Below are 18,308 nucleotides of genomic sequence, written 5' to 3'. Positions count from 1 at the left end.
ATAAGAACTGTTAAATAACTGAGGAAAATTCTTTCCCTTATTTCAGTGAAAAGCAAAGGTGTTTAATCAGCTTTAAGCAGTTTTCTGTGAGAAAATTGGGTGTGTTTTAGTGCTGATTTATTTACAGAATGTCCATTCTAATTCAAAATATCGTTGAAGTGTGACATAGTTAGAACCGTCCAAATTTTGAAATGGAATGCAAATCCCAGAACATAAGTTATTAAAAACAAGTTCAGTGAAGTATCCCTGTGATTGTAATGTGAAATTTTGCTGGTGCATAGTGCTACGGACTGAATGGATACAGGTTTTAACGTACTGTCCCGTCTTGCCATCATCCAGGCAGATGACATGCAGAGGCAGTGCACTTTCTTGAAGGAACAGAGTGGATCAGTGGGAAGAATTTTATGCTCTTCCCCTGCAGCGAGTTTGGAGGTGGGGAGAGCCTTTAATCAGGCGGGATGGTGGCAGGGTGGGGTGGGGGGGGGGTGGAGCCCAACCACCTTCCTGCCTCCACCCCAATTAAGTCCGTGGCGGGAAGACCTGTGGACTGGCCCCGGCAACACCGTCTCACCTACCTCTGTTCCGGGGTTCCAGCTGAGTTCCCAGCGGTGCTGCCAATACTGCTGAACTGCCAGCCCTCTGATTGGCCGGCAGCTCTTGGAGGCAGGATCCCCATCCCTTTAAAGACTTTAAAGGGACGGGGATCCCGCCTCCTGAAACTTTGATTCAAAAATACCAGAGGATTGCTCCGGGGGCATGAAAAGGCAGAGATGGGTTTCCCCTGCCCGGCTTTGGGAGCCCCGCCTCCAGCACAAAATCCAGCCCCACATGGGGAAGTTTGGACTAGAGGGTGGAATGCACCATACCAGCTGGACAGGATAAAATCATGTAAAAGTGAAGGAGAGAATAATTGGGATTTCTAAAAATATAGTTGTACTGAAATGTCCAAGTCCAAATGGTTTTGTGTGAAGTGGTTCAATATAACAAGTCAGAACATCTTCAGAGTTCAAAAAACTGAGGCTTTCTCGTGAATTAGGTATGAGTACTATTTTAGGTGTTAAATATTCAAACTGGATTTGTGTCATCAGTTTTAACAAAGTGTAAAGTAAAATCCATTAGGACAGGCTAAGTGCGAGTGGCAGGGCTGTAACGTGAAACTATCTGCTCTGATAAAATGATATCAAACTAACCCTTTCATGTCATGCTTTTTTACAAAAAAAAATGTTTATTTTTGAGGTCAGTGTTTTATCCAGTGGGTATCATGACAGTGGAATTGTTTTTTTTTTTGCAATCTTGGTATCATTCTGACTTTCCTGAGTAGCATTTCTGTTACCAGTTTCTAAAATTAAAGTTTCAAAAATTCAAAATGTATGTAGTGAATTTGCTCCTCATTATTGCCATCTTATATTAAAGAGTTAACAGCTATGCTGCATTATTGATTTGAACTGCGCTGTATATAAATATCCTTCTTAAAAAACCAACAGCTGAACTAATGAAGCGCTCAACCACCACTTCTATGAAATATAAATGTCGGCACAGTTGGTTCAAATAGCTTTCAATATTTCAGACAAACTGAATTGCATATAATGAAAAATGTTTTTTCCCTGGAACTTGATTAGAGCTGCTAACATAAGTGGCTGTAAGAAAATGACATTGATCAGTAGAATGTAATGTGGAATCAAGTCATCTTCCTGTTATGTCAAAACGTTATTTTTCATCAAATAATAGCATTTATATTTTAGTTGGAATAACTATTTAGGAGACGAACAGTGAATGTTAAGGAACATATTTGAGATACATTCTAACACTGACAAATACATTTAATTATTTAAGTACATTGGGCTGGATTTGCATTCCACAGGCCGGACCCCAATGCCCGGATAATTTCCGGGTCCCAATCCCACTGACGCAACACTATCTTCAAATTTAAATGATCTGATCGTGCCGGGGGCAAGTGTGGTGCACAAATAGCGCCGTCAGGACCAGCGTGGAGGTGGGACGTGGCTCCAGACTACAATGATGTAAGGCAGGTGGCAACCATGAAAGGGCTTGCTGTTGCCTTGCAGAATGGTGTAGGCAGTAGATCAGAGGGCCAGCAGTGTTAAATTGCAAACAAGTGGCCAAACGGTGAACAGGAAAGCAGGTGAAGCACTATGTTGCAATCACGTGTTTTTTTTTTGGTTTCTTTGAATAATTATCAACATCAAACAATGTCAAACCACATTGCTCCCAACAGCTAATCACTTACATGCACTGGACTGTTTGCTCCTCCCACTCTACTCTTTGAAAATTCCCTTCTGGCCCACCCCAGCTCATTAACAAGCTCCTCAAGGAGCTTAACAGGCCGTTAACCGGAGGCGAGTGGGTTCCCGGCTCCCCATCCCCCACCCTCTGTTTGAAGATTGCAGTGCGTTCCAGAGGCATTGGGATCCAGAGATGGCTTCTAGGAATGCAATCTTCAATTTGCACCTGCACCCATGCTCGCCCCAAAACGCTTTGAAAATCCAGCCCATTACGTATATTATTCCCAGGAATAAACTCAGTAATCAGTTGATGTGCATGCTATACGGCACTTGTCTGGGAATAAATAAACAAAGGCTGGTGACCTAATGGATGTGATACATCTTCAGTCATTGGACCCAATGGAATAACATCTGAGGTTTAACTATTTGGGTACATTTGGGAAATTTCACATAGAATTGAATCAAAAGCAAGAAATTAACATACTGTTTTTGACACAACAAAAAAAATTGCATTTGATTTTCTTAAGATCTTTAAATCAGTGGGAGCTGTGAAGCGTACAGTGTGCACAATTTTTGTTGTACAGTATTTAAATTTAGATTTGTAATCAATAATGTCTTTCAATTAGACAGCAGAAGCTGCACACTGTACCGCAGCTGCCGAGTCAGTAATTACACTCCTTTCCACAACACTGATTCTGCTTAAACCTGGGTGCAACAGAGCTACAACTTCATTCCCTAGAACAACATTTTTCGGAAGTCTATCCAGGTCCATTTGATTCCTATTTTCATATTTTATCAGTATCATAAAATGTCAAAAGGGTGGGACGTTTGCCAAAGTAAAAACTTTTCTAGTTTTATAAACAAGAGTGGGAATTGATGCTCAGTTTTTTTATTTATGTTCCATTTCTGCTAAAGTCTGTCTGATACAAATCAGCATACTCAATTGGTTTATTTGGACAATCACTGCAAAACAGAAAGAATGTTAATTAAAATAAAATAGTAAAATTTCTCCTTATCTTGGAGTAATCCTAGGCCTCCTTGTTCTGTTGAGTGAAGTGTCTATGGTGGACACTCTGCACAGTATGGCATAAAATGGCTTTTGATTTAAATATATTCATGTATTCTAGGCATTTGTCAGGTAATTGACAACTTTTTAGGTAGTTGAAGAATTCTTCCAATTTGGCATGACAGCAAGGTACCAACCTATACAGCTTTATAATTTTTTCCCAAAAATATACTTTATTCATCAAATTTGTAAAAATACATTACATAACAATCCAAATTTGACATTGCATAAAATGTAATACAAATCAGTTTATTTCAATACAGTACATGTATAGCCTCACTACACTTCCCACTGCATGTTATTTTTACAATGTATATTTACATTCCATGTCAAACATTCTCTGGTGCATACAGCCCAAGGAGTTTTACACAGTTTCCAGCCCCTCAGTTCACTATGGTGGGAGAGCCTTACACAGTGGCCTTTCCCTATTGAGCCTTTGCAGTGGCTGCCCCAAGCTTTACTGCGCTTCTCAGCACGCAGTCCTGGACCTTCAAATATGCCAGTCTACAACACTCAGTCATCGACAGCTTTTTGCACTGCAAGACCAACAAGTTTTGGGTAGACCAAAGAGCTTCTTTCACTGAGTTGATGGTCCTCCAGCAGCAGTTGATGTTTATCTTGGTGTGCGTCCCTGGGAATAGCCCGTAGAGCACTGAGTCTTCCTTCAAGGAGCTGCTCGGGCTCGACCAAAAACCACTGCATCTCTTTCTAGACCCACTTTGTGAAGACACATTCCAGAAGGAGGTGGGCAACGGTCTATTCCCCACCGCAGTTGCCTAGAGGGCAGCGTGCGGAGGTGATGAGACTCTAGGTGTGCAGGAGAATCTGATGGGGAGGACTCTTCTAACCACGAGCCAAGCTATGTCTTGATGCCTGTTTGAAAGTTCTGGCGATGAGGCATTCTGCCAATGAGTTTGATAGTCTACTCAGGGAACCATCTGACAGGATCCATCATCTCCTTTTCCCACAAAGCCTTGTGAATGTTATATGCGGACTACTGCCTGATAGACTTGTGGTCAGAGGTGTTTTTCTGTACAAACCTTTCCATAAGGGACAGGTGGTACGGCATAGTCCAACTGAAGGGAGCGTTCCGCAGCAATGAGGCCAGACCCATCCTTCGCAACACCAAGGACCAATAGAACTTCAGCATGTAGTGACACTTGGGGCGGAATTTATGCTCTCCCACTGGCGAGTTTGGAGGCGGGGAGGGCATTTGATTGGATGGGATGCTGGTAGGTGGGGACATTGCCACTTTCCCATCTCAACCCCGATTAGGTCCACAGCGGGAAGGCCTGTAGACAGCCTTCCCGCCCTGCCGTCAATTGACACCCTTAAATGGGCAATTAATGCTCAATTAAGAGCACCTTCTGGTTGTCGCTGGTATTAACCCAGCGGCAGGTGGGCCTGTCACCATGCGGGGAGCATGACATGCAAGCCTGTGCGGGTTGCTTTTGGTCTCCTGGGAGGGGGAGGGGGGGTCCCTCATTCACAGGCATTCAGTACTTGATCGTGGCACCTGGCGTCAGGAAGGAGGGGGGCCCACTGAGAGCCACCCCCTGCCCTTGCTGCCAAACCCCCTACACCCCTTCCCCCGTGTCCGCACCATGTGAAACCCCTCTTTCCATCACTCGCCAGTGGCCTGGATCATTCTGCGATCCTGGGCCTCCAGTGGGAATATTTCCAGCAGCAGCCACTGCCTATCCAGTGGCGCTGCTGAGCAGATGAGCTGCTGGCCTCCAAATGGCTGACAGCTCTCGATGGACGGACTTCTTGCTTCCAGGGTCCTGATCCCGTGAATGCCTGCCGGTGGCATGTTAATTGCCTGATTGGCTCGTAATACAGTGGGCATTCCCAGAAGGAGGCAGCATGGATCTCTCGCTGGCTCTCCAGCCAGTGACCAAGATCCCCATCGCATCCATAAAATTTCCCCCTTGGTGTTTGTGTACTGAGGGGGAACACACAGCTTGATGCAGCTGCTCACAAAGGTGACCATCAGGATAAGGGCGAGGTTGGATACTTTTCCACTTTATCTAGAAGTTTGTACTTTGTTTCCGAGCGGACACGGTCCATTTTCAATCTTCATTTAAAGCTGAAGGTGGCGCGGGTGACTGCCACGACGCAGTAGCAGGGTGTGGGCTAGCCCTACGCCCCATGGAGCAACACTGACAGTGCCTCGCACCTGATGATTAGGTTCTTACTCGTAATGGAGAGGGAGTGCCGCTCCCACATGCCCAGTTTCTGTTTCACCATGGCTATGTGCTCCTTCCAGTTTTTAGTGCTGCCCCCACCCCTACGAACCATATCCCCAGCACCTTTAGATAGTTTTTTCTCCTGACAGTGAAGGGGGACAAAGGATTGGTCGGCTCAGTTCCCAAAGACCATGGCCTTGCTCTTACTGAGATTTACTTTGCCTCCCGAGGCCAATTTGAACTGGTTGCAGGTGCTCATCAGTCTGCAAACCAACAGCGGCTCCGAGCAGAGGACAGTGACATCGTCCATGTACAGGAGGCTTTGACCTGAGTGCCTCTGCTGCCTGGAATTGCAACTCCTCTTATGCCCGCATCTTTCCTGATGGATTCAACAAAATGTTCGATACAGCTGTCATGCAGGCCCCCACTTGCCAAGAATGAGGCACATTAATTTCGCCACATGGACATTAAATTTCAAATTGTTGCTGGGAAGAAGAGAAGGACTGTGACAAGAGGTTGCCAGGCCCCTGGCTGGAAAGACATTTTTGCATATTAACAGACTGCTTGGACTGAAGGAGCTATCCCCTGCTCCAGCACAATCCACAAACAGACGTGGTCAGACCAGTTAGTCACATGACTAACTGGCTGTTGCAGAGTTTGAAATGAGAGTTTTAAATTGGAGAGACAGTTTTTGAACTGGGAGAAAGCTTTTTGCTCCTGGACTGAGAAGAACTCTCCTGGCTGGCTCACCACAGCCTCTCCAGCCTGTCTGTCTGCTCCCATCTCTTTCTCATGGAATTTCAAAAACTCACTGAAGAAACATGAACTCCAAGAGAGAAAAGTCTCCTACAGTGAACAAGGTTTAAGAAGAATACTGGGCCCCAACGAAAAGCAAGATCGACCTACAAGCAAGGACTCTACAGTGAGGTCGAAGACCCATAACAACTCTTCAGATATTGCCTCAAACTTCTCCACTTTATTTCTTCTGCTCTTTTCTGTTCCTTTTTGCATGTGCGTATTGCATATGCATGCTAGTGTGGGTGTGCTGTGTATCTGTAGGTGTTAACCACCTTAGAGTTTATGTTTAAATTTAATAAAATTTCACCTTCGTTAAACCTAAGAAAGCCTATTTGTGCTTGTTTCTTTGCTTTATAAGCGGAAAGCAGTGAACAAGGATTCACCAAGGGGCAGCTAAAAATACAATATGTTTAAAAATAAAACCCTGTTACAGTAAGACCAGGTAAAGGCTGAAAGGGAATCCTAGACCTCTTTCTCACCTGTCATAACAGAAATTTGGGTCTAGCGTCCGGAATTAACCCACACACAAACGAGAGAAATTGGAAGTGGGAAGCCAAATTGTTCCCTATCAAAAAGAGCAAGATTTTAGTTTAGAGATACAGCACTGAAACAGGCCCTTCGGCCCACCGAGTCTGTGCCGACCATCAACCACCCATTTATACTAATCCTACACTAATTCCATATTCCTACCACATCCCCCACCTGTCCCTATATTTCCCTACCTATACTAGGGGCAATTTATAATGGCCAATTAACCTATCAACCAGCAAGTCTTTGGCATGTGGGAGGAAACCGGTGCACCCGGAGGAAACCCACGCAGACACAGGGAGAACTTGCAAACTCCACACAGGCAGTACCCAGAATTGAACCCAGGTCACTGGAGCTGTGAGGCTGTGGTGCTAACCACTGCGCCACATTTTAATACAGGTTTTCTTGTGGTTGTGTGTGATTGAATGCGAACATGTCTGCAACTGAAGCTAGTAGCTCTCCAAGCCAGGATGAAGTAACTTGGGATAAGTTAAAAGCACTGTCTATGGAGGAGTTGAGGAAAATGGCTGAACAGTGTGGGATCACTGTACATGGCAAGGCTAGGAAGTCTGAACTCCTAAGGCTAGTGGCCAACCATTTTTCCCTTGAATCTGAAGAAGCAGAAGCAGTGTTAGAAATAGACCCAGACAGGGTACTGCTATCAAAGATACAATTGGAACAAAGGAAACTTGAATTAGAAGAACAAGAAAGAGAGAGGCAGGAGAGGGAGAAAGAGAGAGCCTTCCAGAAGGAATGTGAAGAAAATGAAAGGCAGGAGAGGGGGAGAGAAAGAACATTCCAGAAAGAATGTGAAGAAAGAGAGTTGAAGTAGCTTGATTTAACTAGGGGGCGACAGAGTAATCCCAGTGAAAGCATGGTCAATATGGCGGAGCATAATTCAGGGCTGGGTACAAAATTGTTAAAACTAGCCCAACTAATCCCAAAATTCAATGAGGAAGATGTGGAGGCATTATTTGTGTCCTTTGAGAAACTGACAAGGCAGCTAAAATGACCAGCTGAGACCTGGCCTGTTTTACTACAAAGTAGGCTAACTGGAAAAGCCTATGAGGTTTATTCCCAGTTGCCGGATGAGAGTTCATCAAATTATGAACTCACCAAAAATGCTATCCTCGGGGTATATGAATTAGTACCCAAAGCCTATCGCCAAAAGACCCATGTAGAGGAGCAGCGGGTCTAGAGAGGCCGGCAATTGGCCATTTTAGCTGATGAGTTTGCTTTAATTTATAAGTCGGTTTCCCAGAGGAGAACCTTTCCTAATCACCCCCACAAATCCGAAAAGGACCGAGGATAGAAGGCTGATAGGAGCCCAGGCAGACCTGGGAGAGAAAGGAAAGCAGGTGACCCAGGGGCCCTCCTCCAACCAAAAGGAAGGTGCTGTGAGCAAGAGGGAGACCCAGAGACATGTGTGCTTCCATTGTAATAAAGCAAGACATTTAAAAGCTGACTGCTGGAAACTAAAGGGAAAACCGGTAGGGTTGATCAGGGCACACCCGCTCAGTGAAGAAGAGACTGTGATGGAAAGCACAGCAGAACAAGCTGTGGCTTTAACTGCAGTAAGAGTGACACCCAGGAAGCTTACTACTGCAAGTGCAGAAAAATTTACTAGGATTCCTGAAGGTGATCAGGGTTTTGTGTTTGAAGGGAAAGTAACTCCATACCCCTTGAGTGGGGCCAGCAAGCCCATAATGATTCTCAGGGACACAGGGGCCACTAGATCCTTTTTTCTGGGAAAAGGCCTGACCTTTCCCCCGGAGAGTGCAGTGAACACCAGAATGGTGGTGTATGGTATTGGAGGGCAGTGTAAGCCTGTACCTGTACCTGGAGCGCGACCTCGTTTCGGGATCAGTGACTGTAGGGATTGTCCCTAGTTTGTCTGTGGACGGGGTTGACCTGCTCCTAGGTAATGATCTGGCATGCATGAAGGTGGTAGCCCGCCCTAATGGTGAAATAAAGACCGCAGGAGGTCGGAGAGACAGAGCCATGGCAGGAGACAGACCCCTGCAGTTTCCCTGAATGTGTAGTGAATCAGGCCATGATCAAATCAGCTCCCCCAGAGGAGACTGAATTGGCACTGCAGGCAGATGGCCGTGAGGTCTGCCTGTCCGACAGGGAATAAATTAAATGGATTTTTCCTAGCTGAGGCTCAGCGAGCCGACCCAGTATTGTGAGAGTTAGCACAGGCTGCCCAGTCTGAAAGTGAAGCAGAGGGAGTTCCTGATTGCTACTATTTAAAGAATGAGGTACTGATGAGGAAATGGAGTTCTCCTCATAGACCTGAGAGCAAATGTGGGCAGTAGTTCACCAGTTAGTGGTGTCGCAGAGGTACCAGGGAGAAATATTAAGAAGGGCCCGCGAGAGTACAGTGGCTGTACATGCCGGTATATGAAAGACCAAAGCCCGCATAAGACAGTAGTTTGACTGGCCAAAACTCCACAAAGATGTGTGGAGTACTGCAGGCGTTGCCACATGTGCCAGGTTGAGGGAAAGCCCCAACCTAGAGTGAAACCTGCATCCCTAAATCCTGTACCCTCCAGCAGAGGGCTGGTGAACTGTAAGGTATACTCGCCGAGAACAAAAGGGGACAGGCAGGCACACGGCTGGCAAAAGGTTGGACAGGGAAGGGGAAAAAGTGACCAAGAGGGCAGGTTAAAGGAAGTCCGGGAGGAATCCCGGATGAAAACACCTACTGTCCAGTCAGCCAACCCCGAAAAATGTGAAAAGTTAGACCCACATCCTCCTTCAGTGCCCCCTTGATGGTTCTCTTTTTTTAAAGAAACTGGCCCAACATTTATTCAGTTTAACTATAAATTCCTTTAAAAATATTTTTAACAAAAACAGATTCACTTTCATAACACAAGGGGCATCAGTACTCAACTTATCAATAAAGTGTTCTCATCTGTTTAACACAATCTACCTTTGTCACCACACTCATTACTTCTCCTTGGCCTTCTAAAATGCAAAATTCTCAAAACCAGTACCCATCCGATAACATAATAATTATCTCTTTGGTTCTACATGATCATGCAAGTCTAAATAATGTGTTTAAGTAGTGAGCATGAAATAAGTGCACCGTTTTCTGTGTGATTAAACCCTCCGCCATGAATAACAAAGCACAAAAGAAGCCCAATTTCTCCTTCAGTAAACGGAACTCAAAATTGACCATAAACCACCCTACTCTTTCCTCTCACCCTGCTCACCCCAGTTATCTAAATATGCCTTTCTTTTTTCTGTTCTGGTGCTTCTTCTGGGTGCAGACTGAGAGTCAGTATCACAAGTGTTCTTAGCTACTCCTGTGGGATTAAACACTCAGGGAATTGAGGTGGTCCTCATCTCATGCTTGCTCCTAGGAATAAACCTCTGGCGGTTGCTTCTCTGGACTGTTTATCTGGGCTTCCAGAGTGCCAAATGCATCACTCTCAATGGGATCCACATGTCTGGATCAGTATTGCTGTCCTGAGAAATAGCAACATCATGCAGGTCCAATGCTGCTGTCTCCGTTCTACATTTTTTTCATTCTTTCATGGGATGTGGGCATCACTGGCAAGGCCAGCATTTGTTACCCATTCCTAATTGCCCTTGACAACTGAGTGACTTGCTAGGCCATTTCAAAGGGCAATTAAAAGTCAACCACATTGCTGTGGGTCAGGAGTCGCATGTAGGCTGGACCAGGTAGGGACAGCCAATTTCCTTCCCTAAAAGACATTAGTGAACCAGATGGGTTTTAACGACAGTCGATGATATTTTCATTTCACCATTACTGAGACGAGCTTTCAATTCCAGGGCATTAGCCTGGGCCTCTGGATTACTAGTCCAATGACATTACCACTATGCCACCTTCTCCCTACTGGATCCTGGATCTGTGTCCCCACTAACTAATGGGCTGGATTCTTTTTATTTTCTTGTTTGCAATGTTACCACCAGGTGAGAAAGGGATCTAGGGGTTCCCGCTCAGCCTTTGCCTGGTTTAAGCTTAACAGGGTTCAATTTTAAATCACCATGTTTTTAGCTCTCCCTCAGTGAATCCTTGTTCACTGCTTTCCAATTGTAAGGCAAAGCAATCTGACAGGTTTTCTTAGATTTAAACAAGAAAGGTGGAAGTTTATTAATCTTTAACTCTAATTCGGTTAACGACTACAAGTACGGGATGCAACCACGCTAGCATTCATACGTGAGGAACACACATGCAGATAGATAGAAGTAGAAAGGATAAAGGGGAAAAGTTTGAGGCAATAGCTGGGATTCTATTTACAGCCCTTTGAGTTCGATGTAGAGTCTTTGGTTGCTGGTAAGTCTTGCCATTTCGTTGGGGCCCAGTGCACGTTTTAAAACTTGTTTCGATGTAAGAGTCTTTTCTCTTTTGAGGTTTAAGTGATTTCAGTGGATCCGGAGATTAGTGAGAGCGAGAGAGAGAGAGCTAGCCAGGAGAAAGGCTCTCTTCTTCCAAGTTTGTAATGTTACGACCAGGTGAGAAAGGGTCTAGGGGTTCCCTCTCAGCCTTTGCCTGGTTTAACTGTAATGGGATTTAATTTTTAAAAATACCATATTTTTAGCTCCCCCTCAGTGAATCCTTGATCACTGCTTTCCATTTGTAAGGCAAGGAAATCAACAGTTGCAATCTGCAGTCTGATCCAAGCTGTCCTGTGAACAGTTCAAAACCAGATCTGGGCCAGCAGGTTAGTCATATGACTTGCTTTTTTAACAAACTCCTGTGTTTGTGGACTCCAAAGCTCTCGGTGTGGCGGGGGGTGGGGGGGTGGGGTGGTGTGGGGGAGGTGCTGTTGTGATGGTGCTGTGGTGGTGGGTGAAGTGCTGTCTCTTACACCGACAAGATGTGGATCACCATTGCCCACACCAATCTCTGTTAATTGAATCAGTGAGCAGTTCCCATTGTCTTTTCCAGGTGACTGTCTCTTAGAATGCAAATTTTTTGCCAGCCACTGCTGATCTCTTTAAACAAGTCATCTCTCCACTCCAGCAACAGTTTAAAATTAATATTCATGTGTCGAAATTAATATGCCTCATTCTTGGCAGGTGGGGGACTTCATGACAGTAATTGTAATGGAGGAGGAGATGTAGTACGGGTTGGATCTTGGCTGCAGATCTTCATGGAGTAGCTGTCATCACTCCACTATTGTTTTCTTGGTGAAACTCATTGTTCTCATGCAGAAAGTCCAGGAAAGACTTTTAAGGTTCTGCATGCAAATAATTGCTTTTAGGGTAGATGGTGATACTTTATAAGATACAGAGTTGGTAAACTTTTTAACCACAGTGTAGTGTAATGGATTAATTATGCAGCTATTAACTTTAAACGGTGCCCAGGAAGTAAAAAAAGAAAGACTTGCATTTATGTAGTGCCTTTCATGACTGCAGGACATCTGAAAGTGCTTTATAGCCAATGAAGTACTTTTGACGTGTTTCACTGTTGTAATGTAAGAAATGCAGTAGCTAATTTGCACACAGCAATCTTCAACAAACAGCAGTGTGATAATGACCAGATAATCTGTTTTTGTGATGTTGCTTGAGGGATAAATGTTGGCCAGGACTCTGGGGATAACTCCCATGCTCTTCTTCAAAATTGCCCCATGGGATTTTTTACACCCCGTTGAGGGCAAACGGTGCCTTGGCTTACATTCTCATCCAAAAGACAGCACCTCCAACAGTGCAGCACTCCCTTCCTGTACTGGAGATTTTTGTGCTCAAGTCCTGGAGCAGGACTTGACCCAACAACCTTTTGACTCAGAGGTGAGAGTGCTGACACCTGACACAAGAAAAGGCGATTGTGTTACCTTGCCTGCCTTTATTAAGTCATTAAACTTTTTCCTGGCACTGATCTATAGTTGTGGGGATGAGAGAGGTGGCACACTGCCAGCTCCTTCTACATGGAACACAAGACATTTTTCTGAGATTTCCTCCCACTGACTTCCAACAGTCTTTCTTTCCTTTGCTTTCATCCTGGTGTATTTGAAGGATGATTTCAAAAAATGATGTGCTCCTCTTTTCTTCCTCTTTCCAGTTCACTGCTCCTTTCTTTGGACATGTCAGCTGTTCTCCTACTTGTAGATATACATTATAAATGTCACAAAGTCTTACATTACCCATCTGTAATCTTCAGTTATCTTAGGCTATTCAAAAGCCTAAAACTGAAGTTTCCATTGTCACCAGTGCAGTATTCTTCTGTTATGTAGGAGTTGCTTTCAACGAATACCCAGTAAATATCTAAGTGAGCTATTCCAGCAGTTTATGACAGGATTAGCGATGCTTTCAATTGTCGGATGGAAGTGTTGCCTCCACATCAATGGCCTTGTGGAGTTTCAAGATCAATTTCTATTTTCCCTTATTGTCTGTGTTACTTCCATTGTTGTCCAAATTGTTTCCTTTCCCTTCAATTCCATCTCTTTCTTAAAGGTATGAATGTTTTCTGGATTGTATTTCTAAATGCTTTTTTTTCATATTTTACTTCTGTCAGAAGGCAGTGCACTCCATCTTCTTTGATTCATCTCTCATCTTTGATGTGACAAATACAGAGGTTTCCAGGGGCCAAATCACTGGCCCATTTGTTCATTTGTTTGCAAAACCCAGAATTGCAATCTTTCCAAAGTGCCCATAATACCATTGCAATAAGGGAAATGAGATTAGAGATGCAGAGCAACATGGAAAATCCAGTATAGTGCATCTGAAGGAATGATCCATGTGTGTATACTTCTAGAACACCTGCTGAGACTTTGTTAAGTGCTGTTGTAATCATTTAAAAAAAACTACTGTTCCTAAAGGTCAGAAAAATGCCTTATGAAGTCAGGCAGCTGGCAGCCAGTATTCCACTTGGTACTATTATATATAACAATTAATGAATGAGTAAGCACAGCTTACTGGTACCAGGAGGATACTTTTGGCACAGATCTCAAGAAGCTCATCAACAAAAAAGCAGTTTAAATCAGCATTTTCTGTAACATGAAGTTTCGTTAAAAAAAAAAATTCCCTAATTGTCACCTTTTTTCTGAACCCTTGCTTGGGTTTGATTCCACCATCAGCAGTCTCCCAACAATACCTCACCCAAGTGATTATTCTTTATGCCTAGATCCAGACAGTAGGTATTGGCTGGCTACCTCACCATGGTGGGAATCACAACTAAGCTTAAATTTGTCCCTACCTGATGTCCACACACATTCCAGCAGGGTCATTGGATAGCTATCAGAAACAAAACCCTGGCAGTTTCCCCTCAAAAGCCCAGGACACAGATAATTGCAATACTAGTGCTGCCATCCTAACTATGATTAGTTATCCTAGGACTGGGAATTGTACCTGAAATCTTGTGATATGGCTCAGATACAAATTGGTTAAATCCCATCACATCTTAGTTGAGACGAGAGTTCCACCTGTCTTGATCCCAGCCGATCTTTTTTTCCAAGGTCAGGGTCACTTGCAATTATTTTAGCAGCCTTCCAGCAGGATTCTTGTTTCTGTCAGAGATGCTGCTGGGTGAGGCAGGGGGTGGGCGGGGAGGTAAATGGCTGCAGCAAACCTCAGCTTAGAGTGACCAATGGCTTCTATGCTAGCCAACGTTTTTAATTTATTTTTCCAAAAGGGCCTTTGTCTGTCCAGTCAATCACCCTGAAATTGATGACATGGCTGAGGCGACCTTTTAATGGTTAAAACCTGACATTGCTATAGCTACCTGAATGTGAAGAAGGAACAAATGTTCCTAGAAGCCAGCATTGCTACGGTGAGAGTAATGGGAAATTTGTTGGATGACTTCTTCCTATCATTTACATGCAGTTACAATGCATGTGCCTATATTTGGGCAGACATATTGGCGGAAAATCCGAGAAGTGGTGCGGAAAAACAGGGAGCTGGCAGAGTGGCTCCTGGTCTGTTGGAGTTACGATGGAGAAACTCTGGCTATTGCCTTGATCCACTAAACCAAAGAGGCAGCTTTTGTAAACTTTGATTGTAAAGCAGTAATTGAGATATATTTAAAAATTATAGGGACTTGGGATGGGAGAGGGCACAACTCAGGCAATTCAGAAATGTGTAGGAATTTTGGGTGGTATTTAGATCTGCCTGGATTTCTACCACAGTAAGGCTCCTTCCTAAATTTGGATTGGACCACCTTCCCCACTACTTCGCAGTCAGCTTTGGGGGCAATTCTGGAGACTATTCCAGGCTTTATGGTACACCCTCCTTCGGCCCTGTGGAAACCACTTCTGCAACCCCAAGGCTTCAAATATTCTGAAACAGAGGGCTACCTGTTTTATTCCCTGCAAAAATAAAACCTTTTCTCACATCATCTTCAGTGCATTAAGAGCCTGTGACTTTCCCCCATGAAAGCAGCACAGTGTTGACCAAAATTATAGGCCAGATACTTGGGACAGGTGCCTCCAGGTTGCCCTGCTCATCCCTGGGATTTGAGACCACATCAACATCCTGTCCAGCAGAATGCCAAGAGTCCTGCACTGCCACATGTTTGGCGGTGGAGCAGGAACCCTGGAATTTTGGGCCCTATGTTACAATGAGGGGTTCATTCTAATTGACAGACACTAAAATCCGAGAATGTGAGGTGCAGTTCAGCATTTTTTGTTCCAAGTAATGCAGTTTCATGGGCCCAGGGATATTCAGTACGCTCCTTATTGTAGGGAAAAGCACTGCATTAGAAATGGTTTAATAGGCCTTTCATTATCATACATTTGTTTCAGGAAGTGGCTCCATTTATTCACTTTACTTTTTGAAGCTAAAATTAAGCCCGATACTATATTAAAGATTTATGCACAGAGGAAATGGAGTTGGTAGATCAATACACTTCATCTATGTTACAACTGAAATCTTGCAAGCCAAGTACTTTACAGACTGTATTCAAGAATGTGCACCAATGAATGTTCTACAGCTGGACATAAAATATAACTAGAAACGTCATTAACAGGTGCCCAGTAGCTTACAAGCAAATGGAACTGGGAATGTTACCACACGGTGATGAAACGGAGTTTTTTTTGTTGCTTTCAACTTTATGAACCACAACAATTGGAATTTAGTTTTTCAAAATGCAAATTGGGAAGCCTCTTTTATTTGTTAATATTTCACTTATATGTAAATTTATCTTTAACCAGCTATATTGTTTTGATTGAATGATAAAGTTCATGTTAAGTTGTTGTGAAATTATAGTGAAGTTATAATTATTATAATGGTGGAATGTTTGCAGGTTCCAACAATGGAAGTGAGGAGAAAATCAGTTCAAAAACAGGAGCCTCTGCTAATGATGTTTCCAAAAGGGTTGGCAAAATTGGACTGCAGCCTCCGAGCAGCACAGCAGCAAATTGCTGGAGTCTGCTTCCTGCACCTAAATCCACCATAGCAGGCAGTGAGTATTAACATAGTTAATATAAAATGTCTAAAATTGTCTACATGCAGTTTGTGTTCTTAAATATTCCAGGCCTGAAAATGACCCGTAAGAATCAAGTCCCACAGAATCTGCTTTGAGCACCAAGTGTTCAATAAATTAAATTGAAGTGACAGGAAGGTACATCAGATAGGGATGTATTTAGTAAATATGCACAGTCGTAAATATTTAGTAGTAAAAATGCTTCCCAAAATGTTGCATCATATACTGATGTAAAAAAATTTGAAGATTAGTTGATTTCAGTCCTAACAGCGTAAGTGGAGATACCTCTGTACAGCACTAGGTGTTCAAGACTTAAACTTCACTGTTAATGGCATTCTAGGATCAGCACAAAGGCCGAGACTTTTTCAAATTTCTTGTAGCGCTTCAAGATTTCATTGTCTGAAAGTGCTTCCCCAGTGCCCCAGTAGAGAAGTGAATCATCATAACTGTGAGTGTAGAGTCAATGCCCTGGAGCTTAAGGCTGGTATCTTCAATACATCTGATTCAGAAGCTGGTGATATGGCTAACAGACCAAATATTGTTGAGTTTAGCCTGTTATTAACTAATCAATTGTTTTCCATGCTAGTCCAATGTGTAAAGTTTTATTAACATACTGTTTTATCACTAGTATTCAATAAAATCTAATCAAAGCACTGGAAAAATAATCTATTTTTGTAAAAATAAATGTTGTGAATTCAGGTATCAATGACATTTATGAGATCCTGAGGTAAAAATGTGCAGAAAAAGTTCACAATCTGTGACAGTTAGAGGTGCTCACTGACTGGTGCTGTCGTCAATGCCAATTCTATTCCGGAGATCCAAAGTGATCTTTCTTCAACTAGAGAGGAAATTACTTTAAATTATAATTTCATACTCCAGGGAAACATGGATATTTTGAAAAGAAAATGCATGATGAGGTGGGACACTTTAATTTGAAAATACTTCCGCCAAACCTTATCTTCTACTATAAATCAATTCTTACATTATGAGCTTTCTTTACCTACTCACTTTTCTGCCAGATTACACAGTGAATGCATCCCAGCCTTGGGGCCATTGTCTTTTCTAAAAGTTTCATCGTTTAACTCATTTTTCTTCCATGTAAACTAAGGCCAGAAAACATGTGACTAACAAGTACTTTGGAATCTACCTATCTTTGTCACCAAAGTTCACCTAAAAGGATTAGGACAACAGGCATACTTATAGCATTGAGATAAGGTAGAAACTAGTTATCATTCAGAAAAGAACGATAAGAGAAGCAATAGCCAGTTTGGGGCTGAAAAGTGTTTCTTTTTTACCATTTGCTGTTAGTTATATTGTCAACTGACCTCCTGGCTGTAAAACTGAAAATTGAAATGTAAGTCAGGCCGTTTCTATAATGGGCAGCCAGTTCACAATGACAGGGAGTAAATTGAAAATGTACCCTATTTATTCCAAAAACAGTGTGCTGTACTGGTATTATCAATTAGAGGTCACAAGGGCTTTCTACATTTTTATGAAAAGAGTATCACACCCTAATATCTTCAAATTATTTTTGGTTCTGGATCCTCCTTCATCACCTCACTTTCATTGTCTAGCTCCTTGAGGCTATCCTTGCATGGTTCCACTCTGGTCCATTGGAACAAAATTAACACATCTTCAGCAATGGCTTCTCTTCCCTGACCCCCCTCCCCCCACAGGGTCTCCCAAGGTTCTATCTCTGATCCTCTAAACTTCTTTTTTTCATCTGCATACTTCCTTTTGATGACATTGTCCAAAGATATGAAATCAGCTTCTCTGTGTATGCTAATGTCATTCAGCTCTACCTGCCCATTACCTCTCTTAATTCCATGGTCCCTCAGTGATATCAGACTGCATGACAAACATCGAATCATGAATGAGCAACAGCTTCCTCCAACTTAACACCGGGAAACCAAAGCCATCGTTTTTGTCCCCCTCCATAAACTTGAGCCCCTTTTACTGATTCTATTCCCATCACCAGCCAGTGGTTCAAGTTGAATGAGACTGTGTGACGTCTTGACGTACTGTTTGACCCTGAGGTGAGCATCAAATGCCACATCCTGGTCATCCATACTACCATCACTGAATTCCCCAGC

The 18,308-nt window shown here is 43.3% G+C and overlaps 1 protein-coding gene across 4 annotated transcripts in view; it reads left to right on the top strand.

Annotated features, from left to right (window-relative positions):
- The window catches only part of LOC137371268 (microtubule-associated tumor suppressor candidate 2-like), a 508,676-nt gene that overhangs the window by 345,165 nt on the left and 145,203 nt on the right, over window positions 1-18,308 (top strand). For 3 of the 4 annotated variants that reach the window (XM_068033538.1, XM_068033537.1, XM_068033539.1), the window contains exon 6: window positions 16,036-16,194. The exons of the other annotated variant lie outside the window; for it this stretch is intronic. In XM_068033538.1, the coding sequence (XP_067889639.1) occupies window positions 16,036-16,194 (159 nt within the window). The remainder of the gene's footprint in view (window positions 1-16,035; window positions 16,195-18,308) is intronic. 4 annotated transcript variants of the gene reach the window in all.

Source organism: Heterodontus francisci, chromosome 6 (genome assembly GCF_036365525.1).
Source record: "Heterodontus francisci isolate sHetFra1 chromosome 6, sHetFra1.hap1, whole genome shotgun sequence".
Classification (NCBI taxonomy): domain Eukaryota; kingdom Metazoa; phylum Chordata; class Chondrichthyes; order Heterodontiformes; family Heterodontidae; genus Heterodontus; species Heterodontus francisci.
Note: the sequence above shows the minus strand (reverse complement) of the source record. Positions and strands in the feature narration are given on the sequence as shown.